At 39.4% G+C, this 21,771-nt stretch overlaps 1 protein-coding gene across 4 annotated transcripts in view; it reads right to left on the reverse strand.

The window, feature by feature from the left end:
- mio (GATOR complex protein mio) overlaps window positions 1-21,771 on the reverse strand; it is a 106,067-nt gene that overhangs the window by 60,450 nt on the left and 23,846 nt on the right. For all 4 annotated transcript variants that reach the window (XM_071661756.1, XM_071661754.1, XM_071661753.1 and 1 more), the window contains exons 5-9: window positions 20,658-20,788; window positions 16,132-16,229; window positions 9,687-9,778; window positions 7,632-7,828; window positions 1,428-1,612 (exon numbers count right to left, since the gene is read on the reverse strand). In XM_071661756.1, the coding sequence (XP_071517857.1) occupies window positions 1,428-1,612; window positions 7,632-7,828; window positions 9,687-9,778; window positions 16,132-16,229; window positions 20,658-20,788 (703 nt within the window). The remainder of the gene's footprint in view (window positions 1-1,427; window positions 1,613-7,631; window positions 7,829-9,686; window positions 9,779-16,131; window positions 16,230-20,657; window positions 20,789-21,771) is intronic.

Here is a 21,771-nt window from a genome sequence, read left to right on the forward strand (position 1 = left end):
CTAAAACATCAACCTCTGCAGTTTCACATTAAAATCTGCCACCAGTGCCATACCATCAGTAAACAAATGGCTTAATTCCAAGTCCCCTCAACTCCAACAGAATGCATACCTGACCCTCTCTCTACGATGCTTGCATTCAACTCCCTCACCATACCCTCCATAAACAAATCAAATAGCAATGGTGACATTACGCACCCCTGCTGCAGATGGACCTTTTTGCCTAGAGCCACTCACCCTCCTCTCTACCTACTCACACAAATGCCTTACTCTCTTGATAAAAATTCCTTGCTGCTTCTAGTAGCTTTCCTTCCACACCATATATTCATAACACCTTCTACAAAGCAACTCTAAGAAGCCTATTGTATGTTTTCTCCATGGATGAATAAACTTTTGTCCACATTGCTTTCATACTTCATTTTAATTCAATCCCACTGTTTCTAGTCACTGAATCTCAAACTAATGTAAAGAAATTTTAGAATGTTGTGTAGTCACATCTATTAGATATTTTGAAAACTTCAACCAGATCCCATGCTCTGCACTTTTTCAGAGAAAATTTTTAGTCCACTAAGTCTGTAAGATGATATATGTGTCAGATATGGAGTTTAAAGGAGACGGGTGAGAGCAAACTGGATACTAAAGGATGGAGCGAAAAATATTTGGCCTGAACATGCAGGAAGGTGAAAGTTGTGCATGGGATAGAGTGTACTGGAACAATGTGGTACACAGGGAGTGACTTGCTGTCAATGGACTAAACCAGGGAACATAAGTAGGCACGGGAAATCAGGAAATGGTTTGTGGGGCCTGGTTGTAGATAGGGGGCTGTGGTTTAAGTGCATTATACATATCAGCTACAGTAGGGATGTGAGTAAATGAGGCCTTTTCTTCATCTGTTTCAGACACTACCTTGCTAACATGGGAAATAGTGAATGAATATGAAAAAAAAAACTCAGAAAGCTTATTTCTATGCCACATAATCAACTTTGCTGCTCTTGTCTGAATCAATCTTAGTTTTTCTCCATCTTTTGTCAGGTGTGCTGACCTAACTGAACATTGTACTCCAAATAAGGTCTAATCAGGGCATTGCAGATTGTGAGTACTGCTTCCTTCATTTTATATTCAGTATTTCCAGATATGAAACCTGACTCTTTATAGGTTTTATTCTAAGCAGAGAGGCATAGTTTTGCATATTTCAAGATATTACTGATAACTGCCATAATAAATTAGGGATATGAGTTCCAGAGGGTAAAGAGGTTAAGATATCAAGAAATTCAAGGAAGATACGGAACTGTGATGGGAATGTGATGAATACTTATGAGCATCTGAGGTGGGAAGGAGATGAGAAACAAAGCTTCTCATGAAAAATTCACCTAAAGCATAAAAATAACAGAACAAATTAAGAGGAGATAAAGGAACTAAAAAGCTCTTACATGTAAACCATATTTCTTCTGAGCACGTTTCATAATGGCAGTTGAAATGTCATCAAAGTGAGAATATACAGGGTGTTGACAATCTATCTGCTGAAGAGTCTTCTTTCCATGTGTCCACACCAAAGCACTTGTTGCCGACCAGTTGAGGGTAATTCTTTCATGGACATTGTAGTCAACCAGCTTACCTAAAAATTATGAAATGCTGTACATTTACAGCACAAAAGCATATACTAAAACATAACAAAGTATAAGAAGCATAAGTGATTATTAGATTATAGTGAGCAGGTTCTAAAAATTACTTTACCATGCCCTTATTTTACCTCTCTGCCCAAGGATCCCCTTCTCTCAGGCTCTTGCAGCACTCAATTAGCACTTCTCTTTTTAAGTATGCATAGACTGCCATTAATTTTGTGCTGTATCAAATTCCCTTACCATTTCATAAAATCTATTATTCCACCTAACTATCTAACTCTGTTCCCATTTACTTGGGGATGGTCAAGTGCATAAATCCTCCCAGTTCACTCCAAAACATTCTCATTATCAACTTAAGTCTAAAGCTAAGGTAAGCATGGGTAACCCCATTATTGTTTGAAATTTATTTTTTTTCAATCTTACAAGCTATGCTGATTTCTTAGAGAGATTAACATCTAAACTAAATTCTGAACTCCACCTTCACACAAAAATTACAACACTGCACACATCAAAAAATAAGTCCTCAGATGCCTTTACCTGAAATACTTCTAGGACAAAAAAAACACTCGAACTATCTCTTTTGTAGTAAACCCTTTCACCTTGTACTTTCAACTGTCCTATCACACATTTTCACCAATATTCCATATGCCATGCAATCCTTCATGGCTATCTCAAGAGGATTTCATTCATGCATCTTTCAAACAATATCTACACACCACATCACCTTTTCACACCATCAGTAATCATCTATTTTCTTAATTCCAAATATACTATATAAGTTATCCATTACTATTGCTTATATTCTTCCCCTATCCTGACCAAGAAAACTTAAAGCTTCACATCAACATATCAGAGATGAGACAAGAAATCGATAAATCAAGCTTCTTACATGCTCTACATTTAAATCCATTCCATTCACCACAGCTTTCAGTGCATGACTCTCCTCTCCTCTCACACTGCCATCCTTGCTGATCATCACTACAAAATAGCCTATTTCATTCACAACTACAAAATAGCCTATTTCATTCACAACTAATTCTCCATCAAACTGATATTGAATAACTTCACCTAATTTCTATTAAAAACGAGTCTTATATTCATTTATACTTAATCATTGAATCCTCCCTCTACATATATCAAGTGTTGCACAGATCTGTCCACCTTCTCTCTTGATTGAGAAACAAATAATAACAATTGCATACAACTATGATACCTTCTATTCTGTACCTCACTGGCTCAGCAGTGAATCATAATCACTCCCATATAAGTAACATTTCACACAATGTCTCATCCATGAACACCCGAAACAACTTTGGTGAGATTACCCAGCCCTACTCAGTCCATATGATTCATTCTATGCACTCACACCATCAACTACTCTAACAAACTCTACAGACAAAATAGTTCTTAAAAGCATTCAGAATTCTTCCAAGCACACCAAAGAACTAGAACTTCCTAAATTACCTTCCTTTTAACTATATTATACATCTTTTTCAAATTCAATAATGCTACAAACTCTTTTACTTTAAAACCTTCTATACACCCTCTTCCTTTTCTAAATCTATCTTTCAGTCCAACATGTTATGTAGTTTTGCTGGAAGTTTGTGTTGGTTTGCTAAATCTTGCAATTTTCAAAAGTTTATGATGTCAAGATCTAAAGTTCAACATTCTGATATGCAAATATAAAGTTATGAGCAGCCATGTGCATTTCAAAACAGCCACCATATCAAAACTGGTATTCACTATATCTTTGCTCCGTGCATGATAAGTCACAAGCTTGTGCCAGCATGAATATCTCCGTGATGTGCAGTTTACCTTGCACTAGGACATGACAATCTCAACTATCAATTTTGATGCTAGATGGCAGTTATATGTATGTAACAGTGTGTCCATATGTATCCTTGCAATATCCATGCTCCATAGATCAAGAGGTTCCTGCTGTGCATTGATTGCTTGTCCCTGTGTTCTGGCCTGGATGTGGAATGTTCAGAGTTTTCTGAGTGCATCAACTGATGGTAGTGTTTTTCTTTTTCAACCATATTTTTGTAAACAGGAGCCACTCAAGTCATGGATATGGCAATGCTGATGCCTCATTGGATATATAAGCCTTACACACAAAGCCAGATAGGTGCTGGTCATATTAACTGAGACTGCATTTAGAATGTTTTCACAACACCTTTTTCTGCATCTAAAAATAGACTGAACCACTTGCTTTTACCCATTCAAGAGAATCTTCCTGTGCTGTCAGAACTTTAGAATGCATGCAGTGCTCATGAACATTGTCAATGAATGTTAATGCATATGTGTTTGGTAAGTATGTCACCTTCCTGTCATATTTCAAGCCATACCTAATGTTCTGATACTGTGTTTAGTGCAGTTCTATCTAAAACATGGGTCCTTGTTTCATTTTCTAGTTCACTGAGTGTCTCTAGTATGATTCATTCTGATCAATGAGTGCAGTTAAACAGGAACATGATCAGTGATGCTTGATAAATATATGAAGTTGCTAGCAGTCTTGGTAAATGCAGCTATGGTTCTGTATGCAATCTCTGCAGCACTGTACACATTTTTCATCTGCATATCTACTTAATCATTTGCAATCACAATATCCATGTCCTCAATTCTTGGTTCAGGAGAATAAGCTGTAGTATACTTTGCTGTCATTTTTAATAAAGATTTAAGATGTAACACAAAAAGAATCTTCTCTTCCTACTGTAAGTTAGATTATGATTATCCAATGTTTCTAATCCAAGTATGATATTCAAGTAAGATGGTTCACAATTAATCATGGATACATATTGTTAAAATATCCATGCATTAAGGGAGAAAGAATTATACCTCCATATTCCCTCCATGTCATAGAAGGCAACTAAAGGGGGTGGGACTGGGGGAATGAAAACCCCGCTTCGTTTATTTCAAATTCTAAAAGATGCAACAGAAGAAGAAGCCAGGAGGGAATGCTTATCTGCCTTGAAGGCTCTGGCTAGGGTGTCTAAATGTGTGTGGATGTAACCAAGATGAAAAGAAAGGAGAAATAAGTAGTATAGTTGAGAAAAGAAACCTGGATATTCTGGCATTGAGTGAAACAAAGCCCAAGTGTAAAGAGGAAGAATGGTTTGGAAATGTCTTTGGAGTAAAGTCAGGTGTTGGTTACAGGACAAGAGTAAAGGAAGGAGTAGCACTACTCCTGAAGCAGGAGTTGTGGGAGTGTGTGAAAGAGTGCAAGGAAGTTACTTCTAGACTGATACGGGTAAAAATGAAAGTAGATGGTGACAGATGGGTGAAATTAGCGTTTCTGCACCTGGTCATGAGATGAAAGATCATGAGAGGCAAGTGTTTTAGGGGCAGTTTCAACATAGGAGACCAGGTATTTGTGATGGGTACTTTGAATGTGAAAGTGAATCATGTGGCAGCTGAGGGTATAATTGGGGTTCATGGGGTATTCAGTATTATGAATGGAAATGGTGAACAGCTTGTGAAGATGAGTGCAAAACAGTACTTGCTATTGGGAATCCCTGGTTTAAAAAGGATACACACAAGTATATATTTGTGAATATGAAAGATTGTCAGTGAGCATAATTAGTTTACATATTAATTGACAGGTGTGTAAAACATAGAATTTTGGGTCTAAATGTACCGAAAGGGGCAGCTGGAGAGATGTTGGATCACTATCTTGTGGAGATGAGGGTAAAGATTTGTTGAGGTTTTAGGAAAATAGGAAACACTATCAGTAAAAAGAGAATGGTAAGAGTCAGTTATCTTGGAAAAGAGACTTGTGTGAAAAACACCTGCAGAGATTGAGTGAAAAATGGCAAAAGTTGAGAGTATGTGAGGCAAGGGGACTGGGTGAGGAATGGGAGATGTTTAGGGAAACTGCTGGAATATGTGAGAGATGCACATGGCAATCGAAAGGTGGGAGGGGGGCAGATTAGAAAGGGTAGTGCGTGGTGGAATGAAGAAGTAAAGTTGCTAGTGAAAGAGAAAGGGGAGGCATTTGAGCAGTACTTACAAGAAAAGAGTGGAAAAGATTGGTAGATGTACAAGAAAAGGTTCAGGGGGTTGAAAAAGAGGAAATATGAGAGCTAGGGTGAGCAAGTATCAGTAAACTTTAGGGAGAATAAGATGTTTCAGAAGAAGGTTAATAATGTGTGGAAATCAAAAGAACAAATAGGAACATCAGTGAAGGGGGTAAAAGGGGAAGTGGTAAAAGGTAGTGGTGAAGTAAGGAAGAAATGCAGTGAGTATTTTGAAGGATTGTTGAATGTGTTTGATAATAAGGTGGCAGATCTAGGGGTGGTATGTGAAGTGAGAAAGTCATAGAGAGTGGTTTCAGGAAAAGAGTAGAGGTGGTGAAAGCCTTATGAAGGATGAAAGGTGGCAAGGCAGCTGGAGCAGATGGTTTTGCGACTGAATTTATTAAGAAAAGGGGTGACTGTGTTGTTGACTGGCTAGTTAGGATTTTCATCATATGTACTGAGCATGGTGAAGTGACTGAGGATCGGTAGAATGCTTGTATAATGCCACTGTATAAAGGCAATGGGGGTAAAGGCAATTACCTAAACTACAGAGGTATGAGTTTGTTAAGTGTGTCTGATAAGTTGTATGGGAGAAAAGTGATTGAGAGAGTGAGTGCATGTAAAGAGCATCAGACTGAGGAGGAACAGTGTTGTTTCAAAAGAGGTAAGGGGTGTGCAGATCAGGTGTTTGCACTGAAGAAAGCATGTGAAAATCCTTAGAGAAATGGAGGGATTTGTATGTGGCATTTATGGATCTGGAAAAAAATAATTCAATAAAGTTGTAATGATGCCTTGTGAAAGGTCTTAAGAATATACAAAAAAGCAGTAAGCTGGAAACCCTCCCCTTCTTGTATTTCAATTTCTAAGAGAGGAAACAGAAGAAAGACCCAAACGGGGAGTGTTCCTCCTCCTCGAAGGCTCAGATTGGGGGTCAGAATGTTTATGGATGTAACCAAGATGAGAAGAAAGGAGAGACAGGTGGTATGTATGAGGAAAGAAACCTGGATGTGCTGGGTCTGAGTGAAACAAAGCTCAAGGGTAAAGGGTAAATGGTTTGGAAATATCTTGTACTGGGAAGGAGACAGAAAGGAACAGAGGTATTCTCTATCACCTCTGAATTATCTGAATCAACAAATGTTGCCTTATCACAAGTATTGCATACAACACCTAATAGTGAAATTATAAAATATGATGATAAAAGACTGAAAGATCTATAGACTTGACTACAGTCATGAGTTTCAGACTATTATCAAATCTCCTAAGCACCTCTAATTCAACTTCATGAATGACAGCCTTACAATCTGTACTCCCATGAGTATCTTTAATGTTCCTTCCAGATATACTGAAAAGCCTATACTTACTCTAGGTGTAATATATAAAAGGGGAGGAGTAAACACAAGCAAATACATTCTGCCAGGTGGTAGGATACAAATCAAACAGCATTTTGCTGTGACATTATCAAAATATGCAAGATAAATACACAAGTACCTGTACCTCAATAAATGCAAACATATTTCACTATCTAACAAAAAGGTTCTTTTAAGAATTAAAAACACAATGGAAGAAAATTATTTCCAATTGTCACAAGATGAGGAATAGGTGTTGAAGATCTACATAATGTATCCTAATTCTAAGTCAGAAGTCTAAAGCTATGCAAGATGAAATCCCGGTATATGAAATATCTACGAGTTTTCTCAATAAGTGTTCCAAGAATAATGAACAAAGCTTTCATTACCTTCAGAAACTCTCAAACCATCATCAGCAATCACTTCCTTAAAGCATTCTCTCTATCTCTCTCAAACTCATCCTGTGTCTTAAACAGTCATCCAACTGTCTCAGATGGCTTAAGAATACGGCTTGGGACAAAGCAAGTGAAAACTCATCCTCAAGTGAGACTTTTTATTTAGGTCTACTTTCAGTTCTGAAGGACCACTACATGGATCAGTCATCACAAACTGACAAGACATGAGAAAAAAGTAGCAAACTCATACTAAACCTGTATAAGAGGCTGTAATAATGCGGTTCTCATGTGTGGGATGCCATGAAAATGCAGATATGTAAGTGCTGGAGTCAGGATTGATTGATCGAGTAATTACTGCCGGTTCTTGATCTTCTCCACCATGAGTGTAGTGAAGAATGTCATATATTCGTACTGAGGAGCTGTCTCTGCACAATGATGCCAATAAACCAACTCTGAAATGAAATTATAAATAAGAAAGGATGCTATCTGAATTTATAACATGAAAAGATTATTCTCTCTTACTTGAAATATCTATTTATCTATCTATATCTCTATATCTCAAGGGAGTGGCTATGGCAACAGAGTCTCCATAACCAGTGAACTCCAGTACTGCTTCTTAGCCTTTAGTTGTCTCATCCTTAACAGACCACTCGTAGAGGGTCAAGCACTGTGTTCGTAGAGGCTTCTACCTAATGTTCCTACTAACTACTTCTACCTAATATCCCTACCAACTACTTCTACCTAATGTCAATAAGTAATGCTCCAGCCTAAATGTTCCTACCTGCTACTGCTGACTATTGATCCTAACATTTTGCCAAAAGGCAAGGCAAATGCATAGTGTTCACTGCAAGAAATTCTAGTTATGAAGAATGAGCTGCATGAGTTAAGTGTTGTCAAGTGTCATGTATGACAAGGAGAGATTGTATGTTTGTGGACAGAATGCCAGTATTCCACATGTGGGTGAAGCAGGAAGAAAAGACAGCTACCTGGATCAGAGTTGTGCAGCTTGACAACCACTAAAGTGCTGGCTCACTACATAGGCATCAGTAACCCTTCTAATACCCAGGTGGGTAGTACTGGTAATACACCTCTTTGGCTGTTGGGTGCCTATCAACTACTACCTTCACTTTTACTTGAAATCATGTCATAAAATAACATTGTTCACAAGCAGGAAAGCTAACCTCAGTTTAACTGTAATAGCGAAAAGAAGCTAAATTATACTGAAGAAAATGTCAAAATGATGAAAGCAGTATCCTGAAGGTCATGTATTACACATTTAATGATATCTCTTGCACTTTGGTCCAACACACACCACCATTTTGGTTTCTATCCATGACAAGTTCCAATTCCCTACTTTGGCAAAACTATTTCTGATACAGAAATTCACTGAAATAAAAAATTACAAGTGTCCTACTGTAATGGATGCATCTAAAAAGATAGCAGGCTTCATTCATACAAAGCTTCATTTTTCTTATTGTGGTGATCAACTTTTTAATATATTTCCAGAAAATCATTTGATATGAAATCCCTTAAAATACTACAATCACAATAAAAAACAAGTACTTGACCCATAATACACTGACCAAATTGTACTTAATTTCTGTCAACTTCTTTTTAACTAATATGCCTTTTCCAAAGTTGGCTGAGTAGTGGTAATAACATAAAGAATGGCCTCATTTGCTAAAATATAATATACTCTCCAGCTGTCATGCAGTAAGGTATGATGCACTGCAACCATAGCCTGCTATTCATAGCCAAGCCCCAAAGACCTTTCTGTGGTTTCTCCTGAAAACATTATGTGCCCTCGTTCAGGCTGGAAGTTGATATAAGGAATGATACTGTAAGAGAGGTTTCAGTAGTAAGTGTGGTCTAACTGAGAAAGCTGACTGACTCAGAGGATCTGCATTTCAGATGTAGAGGAAGGAAGGGGGACACGGAAGAATACAGCAAAGGAGGACATAAGGTATCTGAGCCAGAACATTCAGGATGGTCAGAAGTGTGCATGGAATAGAATGAATATGCAGGAGGGGCCTGAACATACAGAAGGGTGAAAGGTGTGAATGGGACAGAGTGAACTTGAGTAATGTGGTATACAGAGGCTGACATGCTATTAATGAACCATGGAAAGGTCTGTTAGACCTGGATGTGGATAGGGGGCTGTGATTTCAGTGCATTAAACATGAAAGCTAGAGAATGGATGCAAGTGAATGAGGCCTTTACTTTGTCTGTTCTTGGTGTTACCTCACTAATGCGGGAAACAGCAAACAAGCATGAAAGAAAAAATCTTACAAAAATACAATCAACATTTACCTAGAAGGACACCATGCCAACTTGGTAATGGGTTTGGTTGCATCAAGGTAGAGTACTGGTCTCTCTATGCTCCGTAAATCCCAAATAGAAACCTGAAATTGAAAAGGAATTTTGTGGCTAAGTGTTCTAAGTGTTATCGTTTCATACGCTTTAGAGACAAGTCATTAACTTGAGGCACAGGAGATAACAGATTTCTGTTTTCATGCCTTCACGAATATACTAATCTAAAGGAGATGAAAAGAAAATATAACCGGGAGGGGGGGGATCATTATAAGTTAAATCATTAAAGGTTTCCCTTAAAAATTTTTTTTTCTTTTTTTCTTTTTTGCTTTGTCGCTGTCTCCCGCGTTTGCGAGGTAGCGCAAGGAAACAGACGAAAGAAATGGCCCAACCCCCCCCATACACATGTATATACATACGTCCACACATGCAAATATACATACCTACACAGCTTTCCATGGTTTACCCCAGACGCTTCACATGCCCTGATTCAATCCACTGACAGCACGTCAACCCCGGTATACCACATCGCTCCAATTCACTCTATTCCTTGCCCTCCTTTCACCCTCCTGCATGTTCAGGCCCCGATCACATAAAATCTTCTTCACTCCATCTTTCCACCTCCAATTTGGTCTCCCTCTTCTCCTCGTTCCCTCCACCTCCGACACATATATCCTCTTGGTCAATCTTTCCTCACTCATTCTCTCCATGTGCCCAAACCATTTCAAAACACCCTCTTCTGCTCTCTCAACCACGCTCTTTTTATTTCCACACATCTCTCTTACCCTTACGTTACTTACTCGATCAAACCACCTCACACCACACATTGTCCTCAAACATCTCATTTCCAGCACATCCATCCTCCTGCGCACCACTCTATCCATAGCCCACGCCTCGCAACCATACAACATTGTTGGAACCACTATTCCTTCAAACATACCCATTTTTGCTTTCCGAGAAAAAAAAATACCAGATATAATATCAAGGCAGCTTTCATGTGTGTGTGTGTGTGTGTGTGTGTGTGTGTGTGTGTGTGTGCACCTTTTGGAGTAATTCAGATACCCTTCCTCCACCAAATAATTACCACACAATTTCTCTAAATATGGATATCTCCAAAAATAGTTATTCTAACATATCAGTAATGAAACATTAATATCTTTCTGGCACTTACTAAAAATAAGTTTAACAAAAAAGTCCACCAAAAATTATGTAAAAAAGAGTACAAAATCTACAAACTCATTGTGTTGTGAGGTCACTGATGACTCTAAATGAAAGAAAACATAATGAAACTGCATGCAAGTATCCAAAACAATGATCAAGTATGATTGAAGAAGTTCAGGCTGCTTGACTTTTCACACTTTCAAACACTAGCTGCAAATTCAGCCAATCAACAAAAAGCTCTAATATTCTTCAAATTAACCAAGAATCAATTGGTGGTGACTGTTTTGGCATACAATCACTATAATAAGACTTTCTATACAACATTTTCAATTATTAAACATTTTTGGGATAAGGACAAAAGAATACTTCCCACAAATAGCCTGCATGTCATAGAAGGTGACTAAAGGGGTTAGGAAACCCTTCACTTCTTATATTTTGATTTACAAAACTGGAACATGAGAAAGGGCCAAGTAAGGAATGCTAATAAAAAAAAAATGGCTCAGGCTGAGCAATAACAATCTGGATGGTGTACTTCAGTATATTTCTGGGTGTTGTATCAAATGTAACTGGTGAAGAGACCCACTTACTTTTCTCTTTAATAATTCAAATCATTCTCCTTGTATTTACTATGTAAAAATATATATATATATGATATAAATACATGATTCCCACGCATTCCTCAGGTGTCATAGAAAGCGACTAAAGGGGACGGGACTGGGGGGGCTGGAAACCCTCCCCTTGTATTTTAACTTTCTAAAAGGGGAAACAGAAGAAGGAGTCACGCGGGGAGTGCTCATCCTCCTCGAAGGCTCAGACTGGGATGTCTAAATGTGTGTGGATGTAACCAACATGAGAAAAAAGGAGAGATAGGTAGTATCTTTGAGGAAAGGAACCTGGATGTTTTGGCTCTGAGTGAAACGAACCTCAAGGGTAAAGGGGAAGAGAGGTTTGGGAATGTCTTGGGAGTAAAGTCAGGGGTTAGTGAGAGGACAAGAACAAGGGAAGGAGTAGCACTACTCCTGAAACAGGAGTGGTGGGAGTATGTGATGGAGTGTAAGAAAGTAAACTCTAGATTGATATGGGTAAAACTGAAAGTGGATGGAGAGAGATGGGTGATTATTGGTGCATATGCACCTGGGCATGAGAAGAAAGATCATGAGAGGCAAGTGTTCTGGGAGCAGCTGAGTGAGTGTGTTAGTTAGTACTTTTGATGCTCGAGACCAGGTTATAGTGATGGGTGATTTGAATGCAAAGGTGAGTAATGTGGCAGTTGAGGGAATAATTGGTGTACAAGGGGTGTTCAGTGTTGTAAACGGAAATGGTGAAGAGCTTGTAGATTTATGTGCTGAAAAAGGACTGGTGATTGGGAATACCTGGTTTAAAAAGAGAGATATACATAAGTATACGTATGTAAGTAGGAGACATGGCCAGAGAGTGTTATTGGATTACGTGTTAATTGATAGGTGCACGAAAGAGAGACTTTTGGATGTTACTGTGCTGAGAGATGCAACTGGAGGGATGTCTGATCATTATCTTGTGGAGGCGAAGGTGAAGATTTGTAGAGGTTTTCAGAAAAAAAGAGAAAATGTTGGGATGAAGAGAGTGGTGAGAGTAAGTGAGCTTGGGAAGGAGACTTGTGTAGGAAGTACCAGGAGAGACTGAGTACAGAATGGAAAAAGGTGAGAGCAAATAATGTAAGGGGAGTGGGGGAGGAATGGGATGTATCTAGGGAAGCAGTGATGGCTTGCGCAAAAGATGCTTGTGGTATGAGAAGCATGGGAGGTGGGCAGATTAGAAAGGATAGTGAGTGGTAGGATGAAGAAGTAAGATTATTAGTGAAAGAGAAGAGAGAGGCATTTGGACGATTTTTGCAGGGAAATAATACAAATGACTGGGAGATATATAAAAGAAAGAGGCAGGAGGTCAAGAGAAAGGTGCAAGAGGTGAAAAAGAGGGCAAATGAGAGTTGGGGTGAGAGAGTATCATTAAATTTTAGAGAGAATAAAAAGATGTTTTGGAAGGAGGTAAATAAAGTGCGTAAGACAAGGGAACAAATGGGAACATCAGTGAAGGGGGCTAATGGGGAGGTGATAACAAGTAGTGGTGATGTGAGAAGGAGATGGAGTGAGTATTTTGGAGGTTTGTTGAATGTGTTTGATGATAGAGTGGCAGATATAGGGTGTTTTGGTCAAGGTGGTGTGCAAAGTAAGAGGGTTAGGGAGAATGATTTGGTAAACAGAGAAGAGGTGGTAAAAGCTTTGTGGAAGATGAAAGCCGGCAAGAAAGCGGCTTTGGATGGTATTGCAGTGGAATTCATTAAAAAAGGGGGTGACTGTATTGTTGACTGGTTGGTAAGGTTATTTAATATATGTATGACTCATGGTGAGGTGCCTGAGGATTGGCGGAATGCTTGCATAGTGCCACTGTACAAAGGTAAAGGGGATAAAAGTGAGTGCTCAAATTACAGAGGTATAAGTTTGTTGAGTATTCCTGGTAAATCATATGGGAGGGTATTGATTGAGAGGGTGAAGGCATGTACAGAGCAACAGATTGGGGAAGAGTAGTGTGGTTTCAGAAGTGGTAGAGGATGTGTGGATCAGGTGTTTGCTTTAAAGAATGTATGTGAGAAATACTTAGAAAAGCACATGGATTTGAATGTAGCATTTATGGATCTGGAGAAGGCATATGATAGAGTTGATAGAGATGCTCTGTGGAAGGTATTAAGAATATATGGTGTGGGAGGCAAGTTGTTAGAAGCAGTGAAAAGTTTTTATCAAGGATGTAAGGCATGTGTACGTGTAGGAAGAGAGGAAAGCGATTGATTCTCAGTGAATGTAAGTTTGTGGCAGGGGTGTGTGATGTCTCCATGGTTGTTTAGTTTGTTTATGGATGGGGTTGTTAGGAAGGTAAATGCAAGAGTTTTGGAAAGAGGGGCAAGTATGCAGTCTGTTGTGGATGAGAGAGCTTGGGAAGTGAGTCAGTTGTTGTTCGCTGATGATACAGCACTGGTGGCTGATTCATGTGAGAAACTGCAGAAGCTGGTGACTGAGTTTGGTAAAGTGTGTGAAAGATGAAAGTTGAGAGTAAAGGTGAATAAGAACAAGGTTATTAGGTACAGTAGGGTTGAGGGTCAAGTCAATTGGGAGGTAAGTTTGAATGGAGAAGAACTGGAGGAAGGGAAGTGTTTTAGATATCTGGGAGTGGATCTGGCAGTGGATGGAACCATGGAAGCGGAAGTGAATCATAGGGTGGGGGAGGGGGTGAAAATTCTGGAAGCATTGAAGAATGTGTGGTGGAAGTCGAGAACATTATCTCAGAAAGCAAAAATGGGTATGCTTGAGGGAATAGTGGTTCCAACAATGTTATATGGTTGCGAGGTGTGGGCTATGGATAGAGTTGTGCGCAGGAGGATGGATGTGCTGGAAATGAGATGTTTGAGGGCAATGTGTGGTATGAGGTGGTTTGCTTGAGTAAGTAATAATAGGGTAAGAGAGATGTGTGGTAATAAAAAGTGTGGTTGAGAGAACAGAAGAGGGTGTTTTGAAATGGTTTGGTCACATGGAGAGGATGAGTGAGGAAAGACTGACCAAGAGGATATATGTGTCAAAGGTGGAGGGAACAAGGAGAGATGGGAGACCAAATTGGAGGTGGAAAGATGGAGTGAAAAAGATTTTGAATGATCGGGGCCTGAACATACAGGAGGGTGAAAGACATGCAAGAAATAGAGTGAATTGGAACGATGTGGTATACTGGGGTCTACGTGCTGTCAGTGGATTGAACCAGGGCATGGGAAGCTTCTGGGGTAAACCATGGAAAGTTCTGTGGGGCCTGGATGTGGAAAGGGAGCTGTGGTTTCGGTGCATCATTACATGACAGCTAGAGACTGAGTATGAATGAATGTGGCCTTTGTTTTTTTTCCTAGCAATACCTCGCACACATGAGGGGGGGAGGGGGTTGTTATTTCATGTGTGGTGGGGTGGCGGTGGGAATGAGTACGGGCAGACAGTATGAATTATGTACATGTGTATATATGTATATGTCTGTGTGTGTATATATATGTATACGTTGAGATGTATAGGTGTGTATATTTGCATGTGTGGACGTGTATGTATATACATGTGTATGTGGGTGGGGTGGGCCATTCCTTCGTCTGTTTCCTTGCGCTACCTTGCTAATGCAGGAGACAGTGACAAAGCAAATTAATAATAATAAAAATGCATGATAAAGTATTTTCTGTAGAATACAGACAGGTGGAAAGGGAGCTGTGGTTTCGGGCATTATTGCATGACAGCTAGAGACTGAGTGTGAACGAATGGGGCCTTTGTTGTCTTTTCCTAGCGCTACCTCGCACACATGAGGGGGAGGGGGATGGTATTCCATATGTGGCGAGGTGGCGATGGGAATGAATAAAGGCAGACAGTGTGAATTGTGTGCATGGGTATATATGTATGTGTCTGTGTGTGTATGTGTGTATATATATGTGTACATTGAGATGTATAGGTATGTATATTTGCGCATGTCGACGTGTATATATATACATGTGTATGGGGGTGGATTGGGCCATTTCTTTCATCTGTTTCCTTGCGCTACCTCGCAAACGCGGGAGACAGCGACAAAGCAAAATAATAACAAAAAAAAAATAATATTAGGAAGGGTCTGTAGCTGAACCCATGTTCATTAAGCAGATTGCCACCTGGTCATGAAAATAAATACTAGTACCGCAATGCTTGGCCACCTATAAATTCCTCAGTTTAAATCATTTTCATTTAACACAGAAGTTTCTAGAAATGCATCTGTAGCATTAACTGAAGAATCCATGAACTGTATCTAATCTAACAAACGTTGCTATATCACAGGGAAAATATATGTAAAGGTAAATGGGGAATTGAAAAAAAGAAAATTGGGGAAAACAAAGGCCATCAAATTGAAGTCATAAGATAATGTAAAAGGAAACTAGGTTGAGGTGGAAGGGAAAAGCAAATGTGAATTTTGAAGACTGAAGTATGAGTCTTGCTTCCAGATTTCAATGATCTTGAAGATGGGTTATTTCATGGTAAAATACAAAATAATGTATTTCATGTGCAAGAGTCAGATTTTTCAATTCGAATAAATAAGTAGCATTCAGGTCATTAAAAATGCCATCATATTTTCATTATAAGTAGGGTCACAGTGCACTATATTTAGCCAGTCATTTACAAAAGAGCAAACATATGTGACAATACAGGTTTTCTTAGGTTAAACTAACTGGACCCTAAATTATCAATTTTCAAAAGGAATAACTTGCCTGATTTTCAAAAAATGAAGCCAAGCGGTGTTCATTGTGGATGTCAGTGCAGATTCCATACACAGCTTTGGTGTTTGCTGTTGCACTTAATTTACTTTCTGAAAGGTAAAATAAATATTGCACAAATATACAAAATAATGTATGCTAAACAGCTAAGACAGACTTATCACCTGTTTCTGCCATGCAGTTGAGTGGAACATGCATAAAATACCATACACACCATGGTTATGCACATTTCTTAACATTCCTCCATTGTCGCATCCTTCTCATACACATACAATCCTTCATTCTTTTTATCCAACTACCTCTGGACTTATCTAGCACATATTCCCATTCATCTAACTGAAAAACTTTAATGATAACTTTCACATTCACTCTCTGCATATCCATATCACCTTCATTTATCATTCTATTATTCTTTTATCATTAATGATTCAGTTCTGTAAGTGGCAAAAGGCAGGCTGATCATGGAAGAAATTATATTGTTAAAGACTGGTATGGTAGAAAGCATAAGTCCGACTCAGGGAGCCAACCATGATGTGCTGAAATGGTTCAAACATAGAGAGGACAGGTGAGGGTAAGAGGCATATATTGGATACGAGATGGAAGATTGGTGTTTGTGTGTGTGTGTGTGTGTGTGTGTGTGTGTGTGTGTGTGTGTGTTGTGTGTGTGTGTGTGTGCGAGCATGTGTGTGTGTGTGTTATGTCCTGTGAATGGGTTGAACCATGAATGTGAAAAAACAAACATAAACTCTGAAGTTGTCTGTGATGCTTTGCTGCTGTCCATCATCTCCAATGGCATGTTCCTTGTGTGGAAAGACTTTGTTGCACGTCGACCCCGGTATACCACATCGTTCCAATTCACTCTTTTCCTTGCACACCTTTCACCCTCCTGCATGTTCAGGCTCCGATCACTAAAAATCTTTCCACTCCATCTTTCCACCTCCAATTTGGTCTCCCACTTCTCCTTGTTCCCTCCACCTCTGACACATATATCCTCTTGGTCAATCTTTCCTCATTCATTCTCTCCATGTGACCAAACCATTTCAAAACACCCTCTTCCGCTCTCTCAACCACACTCTTTTTATTACCACACATCTCTCTTACCCTTACATTACTTACTCGATCAAACCACCTCACACCCCATATTGTCCTCAAACATCTATTTCCAGCACATCCACCCTCCTGCGCACAACTCTATTCACAGCCCATGCCTCACAACCATATAACATTGTTGGAACCACTATTCCCTCAAACATACCCATTTTTGCTTTCCGAGATAATGCTTTCGACTTCCACACATTCTTCAACGCTCCCAGAATTTTCGCCCCCTCTCCCACCCTATGATTCACTTCCGCTTCCATGGTTTCATCCGCTGCCAGATCCACTCCCAGATATCTAAAACACTTTACTTCCTCCAGTTCTTCTCCATTCAAACTTACCTCCCAATTGACTTGACCCTCAACCCTACTGTACCTAATAACCTTGCTCTTATTCACATTTACTCTCAGCTTTCTTCTTTCACACACTTTACCAAACTCAGTCACCAGCTTCTGCAGTTTTTCACATGAATCAGCCACCAGCACTGTATCATCAGCAAACACCAACTGACTCACTTCCCAAGCTCTCTCATCCACAACAGACTGCATACTTGCCCCTCTTTCCAAAACTCTTGCATTCACTTCCTTAACAACTCCATCCATAAACAAATTAAACAACCAGGTGACATCACACACCCCTGCTGCAAACCTACATTCACTGAGAACCAATCACTTTCCTCTCTTCCTACACGTACACATGCCTTGCATCCGTGATAAAAACTTTTCACTGCTTCTAACAACTTGCCTCCCACACCATATATCCTTAATACCTTCCACAGAGTATCTCTATCAACTCTATCATATGCCTTCTCCAGATCCATAAATGCTACATACAAATCCATGTGCTTTTCTAAGTATTTCTCACATACATTCTTCAAAGCAAACACCTGATCCACACATCCTCTACCACTTCTGAAACCACACTGCTCTTCCCCAATCTGATGCTCTGGACATGCCTTCACCCTCTCAATCAGTACCCTCCCATATAATTTACCAGGAATACTCAACAAACTTATACCTCTGTAATTTGAGCACTCACCTTTGTCCCCTTTGCCTCTGTACAATGGCACTATGCAAGCATTCTGCCAATCCTCAGGCACCTCACCATGAATCATACATACATTAAACAACCTTACCAACCAGTCAACAATACAGTCAACCCCTTTTTTAATAAATTCCACTGCAATACCATCCAAAGCCGCTGCCTTGCCGGCTTTCATCTTCCGCAAAGCTTTTACTGCCTCTTCTCTGTTTACCAAATCATTTTCCCTAACCCTCTCACTTTGCACACCTCCTCAACCAAAACACCCTATATCTGCCACTCTATCATCAAACACATTCAACAAACCCGAAAAAGGACTGGTGATTGGGAATACCTGGTTTCAAAAGAGAGATATACATAAATATGTTTATGTAAGTAGGAGAGATGGCCAGAGAGCGTTATTGGATCACGTGTTAATTGATAGGCACATGAAAGAGAGACTTTTGGATGTTAATGTGCTGAGAGGTGCAACTGGAGGATGTCTGATCATTTTCTTGTGGAGGCAAAGGTGAAGATTTGTAGAGGTTTAAAGAAGAGAGAATGTTGGGGTGAAGAGAGTGGTGAGAGTAAGTGAGCTTGGGAAGGAGACTTATGTGAGGAAGTACCAGGAGAGACTGAGTACAGAATGGAAAAAGGTGAGAACAAAGGAGGTAAGGGGAGTGGGGGAGGAATGGGATGTATTTAGGGAAGCAGTGATGAATGGGAGGGTGGGGCTTCCACAGAGCAACAGACTGAGGAGGAAAAAATGTGGTATCAAGAATGGCAGAGGATGTGTGGATCAGGTGCTTGCTATAAAGAATTTGTGAGAGAAATACTTATAGAAACAGAAGGATTTGTATCTGAATATCATGGATCTGGAGACAGCAGATGACTTGGTTTGACAGTTGCTTTATGTTATGAATATGTGGTGTGGGAGGCCAGCTATTAGAAATAGTATGGAGCTTTATTCAAGAAAGCAAGGCATGGGTGCAAGCTAACAGAGAAGAGGAAAAGTGGTTTCATGTGTGGGTGGGTCAATGGCAAAGGTGTGTGATGTCAAAATGGTAGTTTAATCTTTTTATGATGAGATGGTGTGGGAAGTGACTATAAGTGTCTTGGGGAAAGGTCTATAGTCTATTAGGGGTTAGGGTAAATAGGAGGAGAGTCTGTTATGGTTTGCTTATGACATGAACCTGTTGGAAGTCTCGAGTTTGGAATGGCAGATATTGGCTTCTGAGTCCACAAGAGTGTATGAAAGAAAAGAATACATTTTAAATGAGAATAAAAGCCGTTATTGGGTTTAGCAGCGCAAAGATTCAGGTTGTATGGGGACACTACGAATGGAGTGGACATGGCAGAAAATGGAACTGTGGGAGCTGACGAGAGTCATAGGGTGGGTGAGGGGGTGAAGGTCCTGGACGCACTGAAGAATGTGTGGATAAAAAGGTCACTATCTGGAAGGAGAAAAATAACCTTGTTTGAAAGTACAGTAGTCCCAATGGTGTTGTATGGATGTGAGGCATGGGCTCTGGATGAGAATATACATAAGAGGGTGAACATATTGGAAATCAAATATTTCAGGACAATTTGTGGTGCAAAAAGGGTTGATTGAGTAAGAAATGATAGGATAGAAGAGAGGCATTGTAATAAGAAGAGCATGGTTGAGATAGTTGAAGAGGATATGCTGCAATGGTTTAGACAAATGGATAGAATGGTGAGGAAATGTTGACAATGAAGATATATGTGTGAAAAGGGGAGGGGAAAAAGTGACAGGGGGCACCAAACTGGAGATGGAAGGACAGAATGGAAAAGGTCTTGAGTGCCTAGTGCCTGAAAATATATAAGGGCGTAAGGCATGCATGGGAGAAAGTAAACTGGAGTGATGTGGTATACAAAGGGTGACTTGCTGTCAATGGACTGTACCAAGGTGTATGAAGTGCTCAGGAGAAATCACAGCATGGTCTGTGTAGCCTGGCTGTGGATAAAAGAGTATGATTTCAGTGTATTTCATATGACAGCCAGAGAGTGTATGAGAGTGAATGGGGCCATTCTTTCAACTGTTCCTGGTGCTATCTCTATAATGCAGGAAGTGGCAAAAAGTATGAAAATAAAATCTTCATGAAATCTCAGCTAAAATGGATAAAACCATCCAGTTCAATGATCATTGTTCCTTTAGTATGAAAAAATAATGGAACTGTCTATATACGGTAATTTCATATGTAAGGCAAGCTAGGATTAAGCAGTACTGATGAGAGTACCATGGTGTAATTGGGAAACAATATTATTTCCCTAGATATTTCCTGCTAAAATAGAGGTGTGTCTAAAACGTCAGAGAATCCACTATGGTGAGAAATACGGTATACCTCTTTTAGCACATCACAAACAGAAGAAAAACTTTCACTTACCTCTTAGATCAAAAACTTTGATGTGTTTGTTGTTTATTCCTGTGATAAGTGTATGACTGGCATGCAGTGAGAATGCAACACTATGAGTTGTCTCCGCTAGACCAAACTCAATCAATGGCTTCATGATATCCCTGTAACATAAGGCAAATGAGGTAACAGATTATATGACATTAAAAAAGTCAAACATCTGTCCACAGGGATTATGCAAAAATTTCTTAAATATTTCTGGCAATAAAATTCATCCACGTCTCACACCATAACTACAACAGATAAGACTTATTTTCTCTCAATAACAGAATCTGGCATTTTTTTATTTATCATAATTCATGCCTAATAAACATGACATAGGCAGAATGTAGTCTTGTTTGGTATGGGTCATTCATGGAAGTAATGCCACAGGATAATTCTTTCTTAAAAAGACCAACATGGCACGGGCAAAACATGCACCAATCAAGGCCATCTTAAGAGGAAAAAAGTAAGAAATAGTGAATGAAGAAATTCATCAGGGCTCTACTTAAAGGTAGAAAGGTAGAAAGACTACAGGCAGATAGAAAGAAAAGAGGATAAGGATTTCCAAGAAGGAGGTATCATAACGGTCAATCCTCAAGTGGCCACTCTCCACACAGAAACTATGGGACGCTCCAGCCAGATGCATGCATTAAGTCCAAGCCATGATGGCATAGACACATGCAGATGGCTCACAAGAGAAGTAGCTGCAATAATACCTGTAGAAAAGGGAGAGGACATCAACTTCACAACAAACATAAAGGGATGGTTGAAGGTAGGCAATGTACAAAAAAATCAATGAGAGAAGGCTCATAATTCCACTCTTGCTATAAGGAAAGTGTAAGAATATCCACATCAGATATGTGAGTATTACTCCTTAATAGGATGAGTAAAACCCCTGTAGATATGAAATTGCTGCTAAAATATATATATATATGTTTACATACCGGTGACTATAAAAACGATGGGTAATGATCATTAACCATTGAGATCTAGTGGTGTACAGTCATTTTATAAAGTGTAAACATTCAGTTTTTGACTGGCATGATCACAAGCGTCTGTCCCAAGCAAGGCATCAAATGGAGGACAGGAATTACAGTGTTGTACA

Source organism: Panulirus ornatus, chromosome 5, assembly GCF_036320965.1.
Source record: "Panulirus ornatus isolate Po-2019 chromosome 5, ASM3632096v1, whole genome shotgun sequence".
In the NCBI taxonomy this organism is placed as follows: Eukaryota; Metazoa; Arthropoda; class Malacostraca; order Decapoda; family Palinuridae; genus Panulirus; species Panulirus ornatus.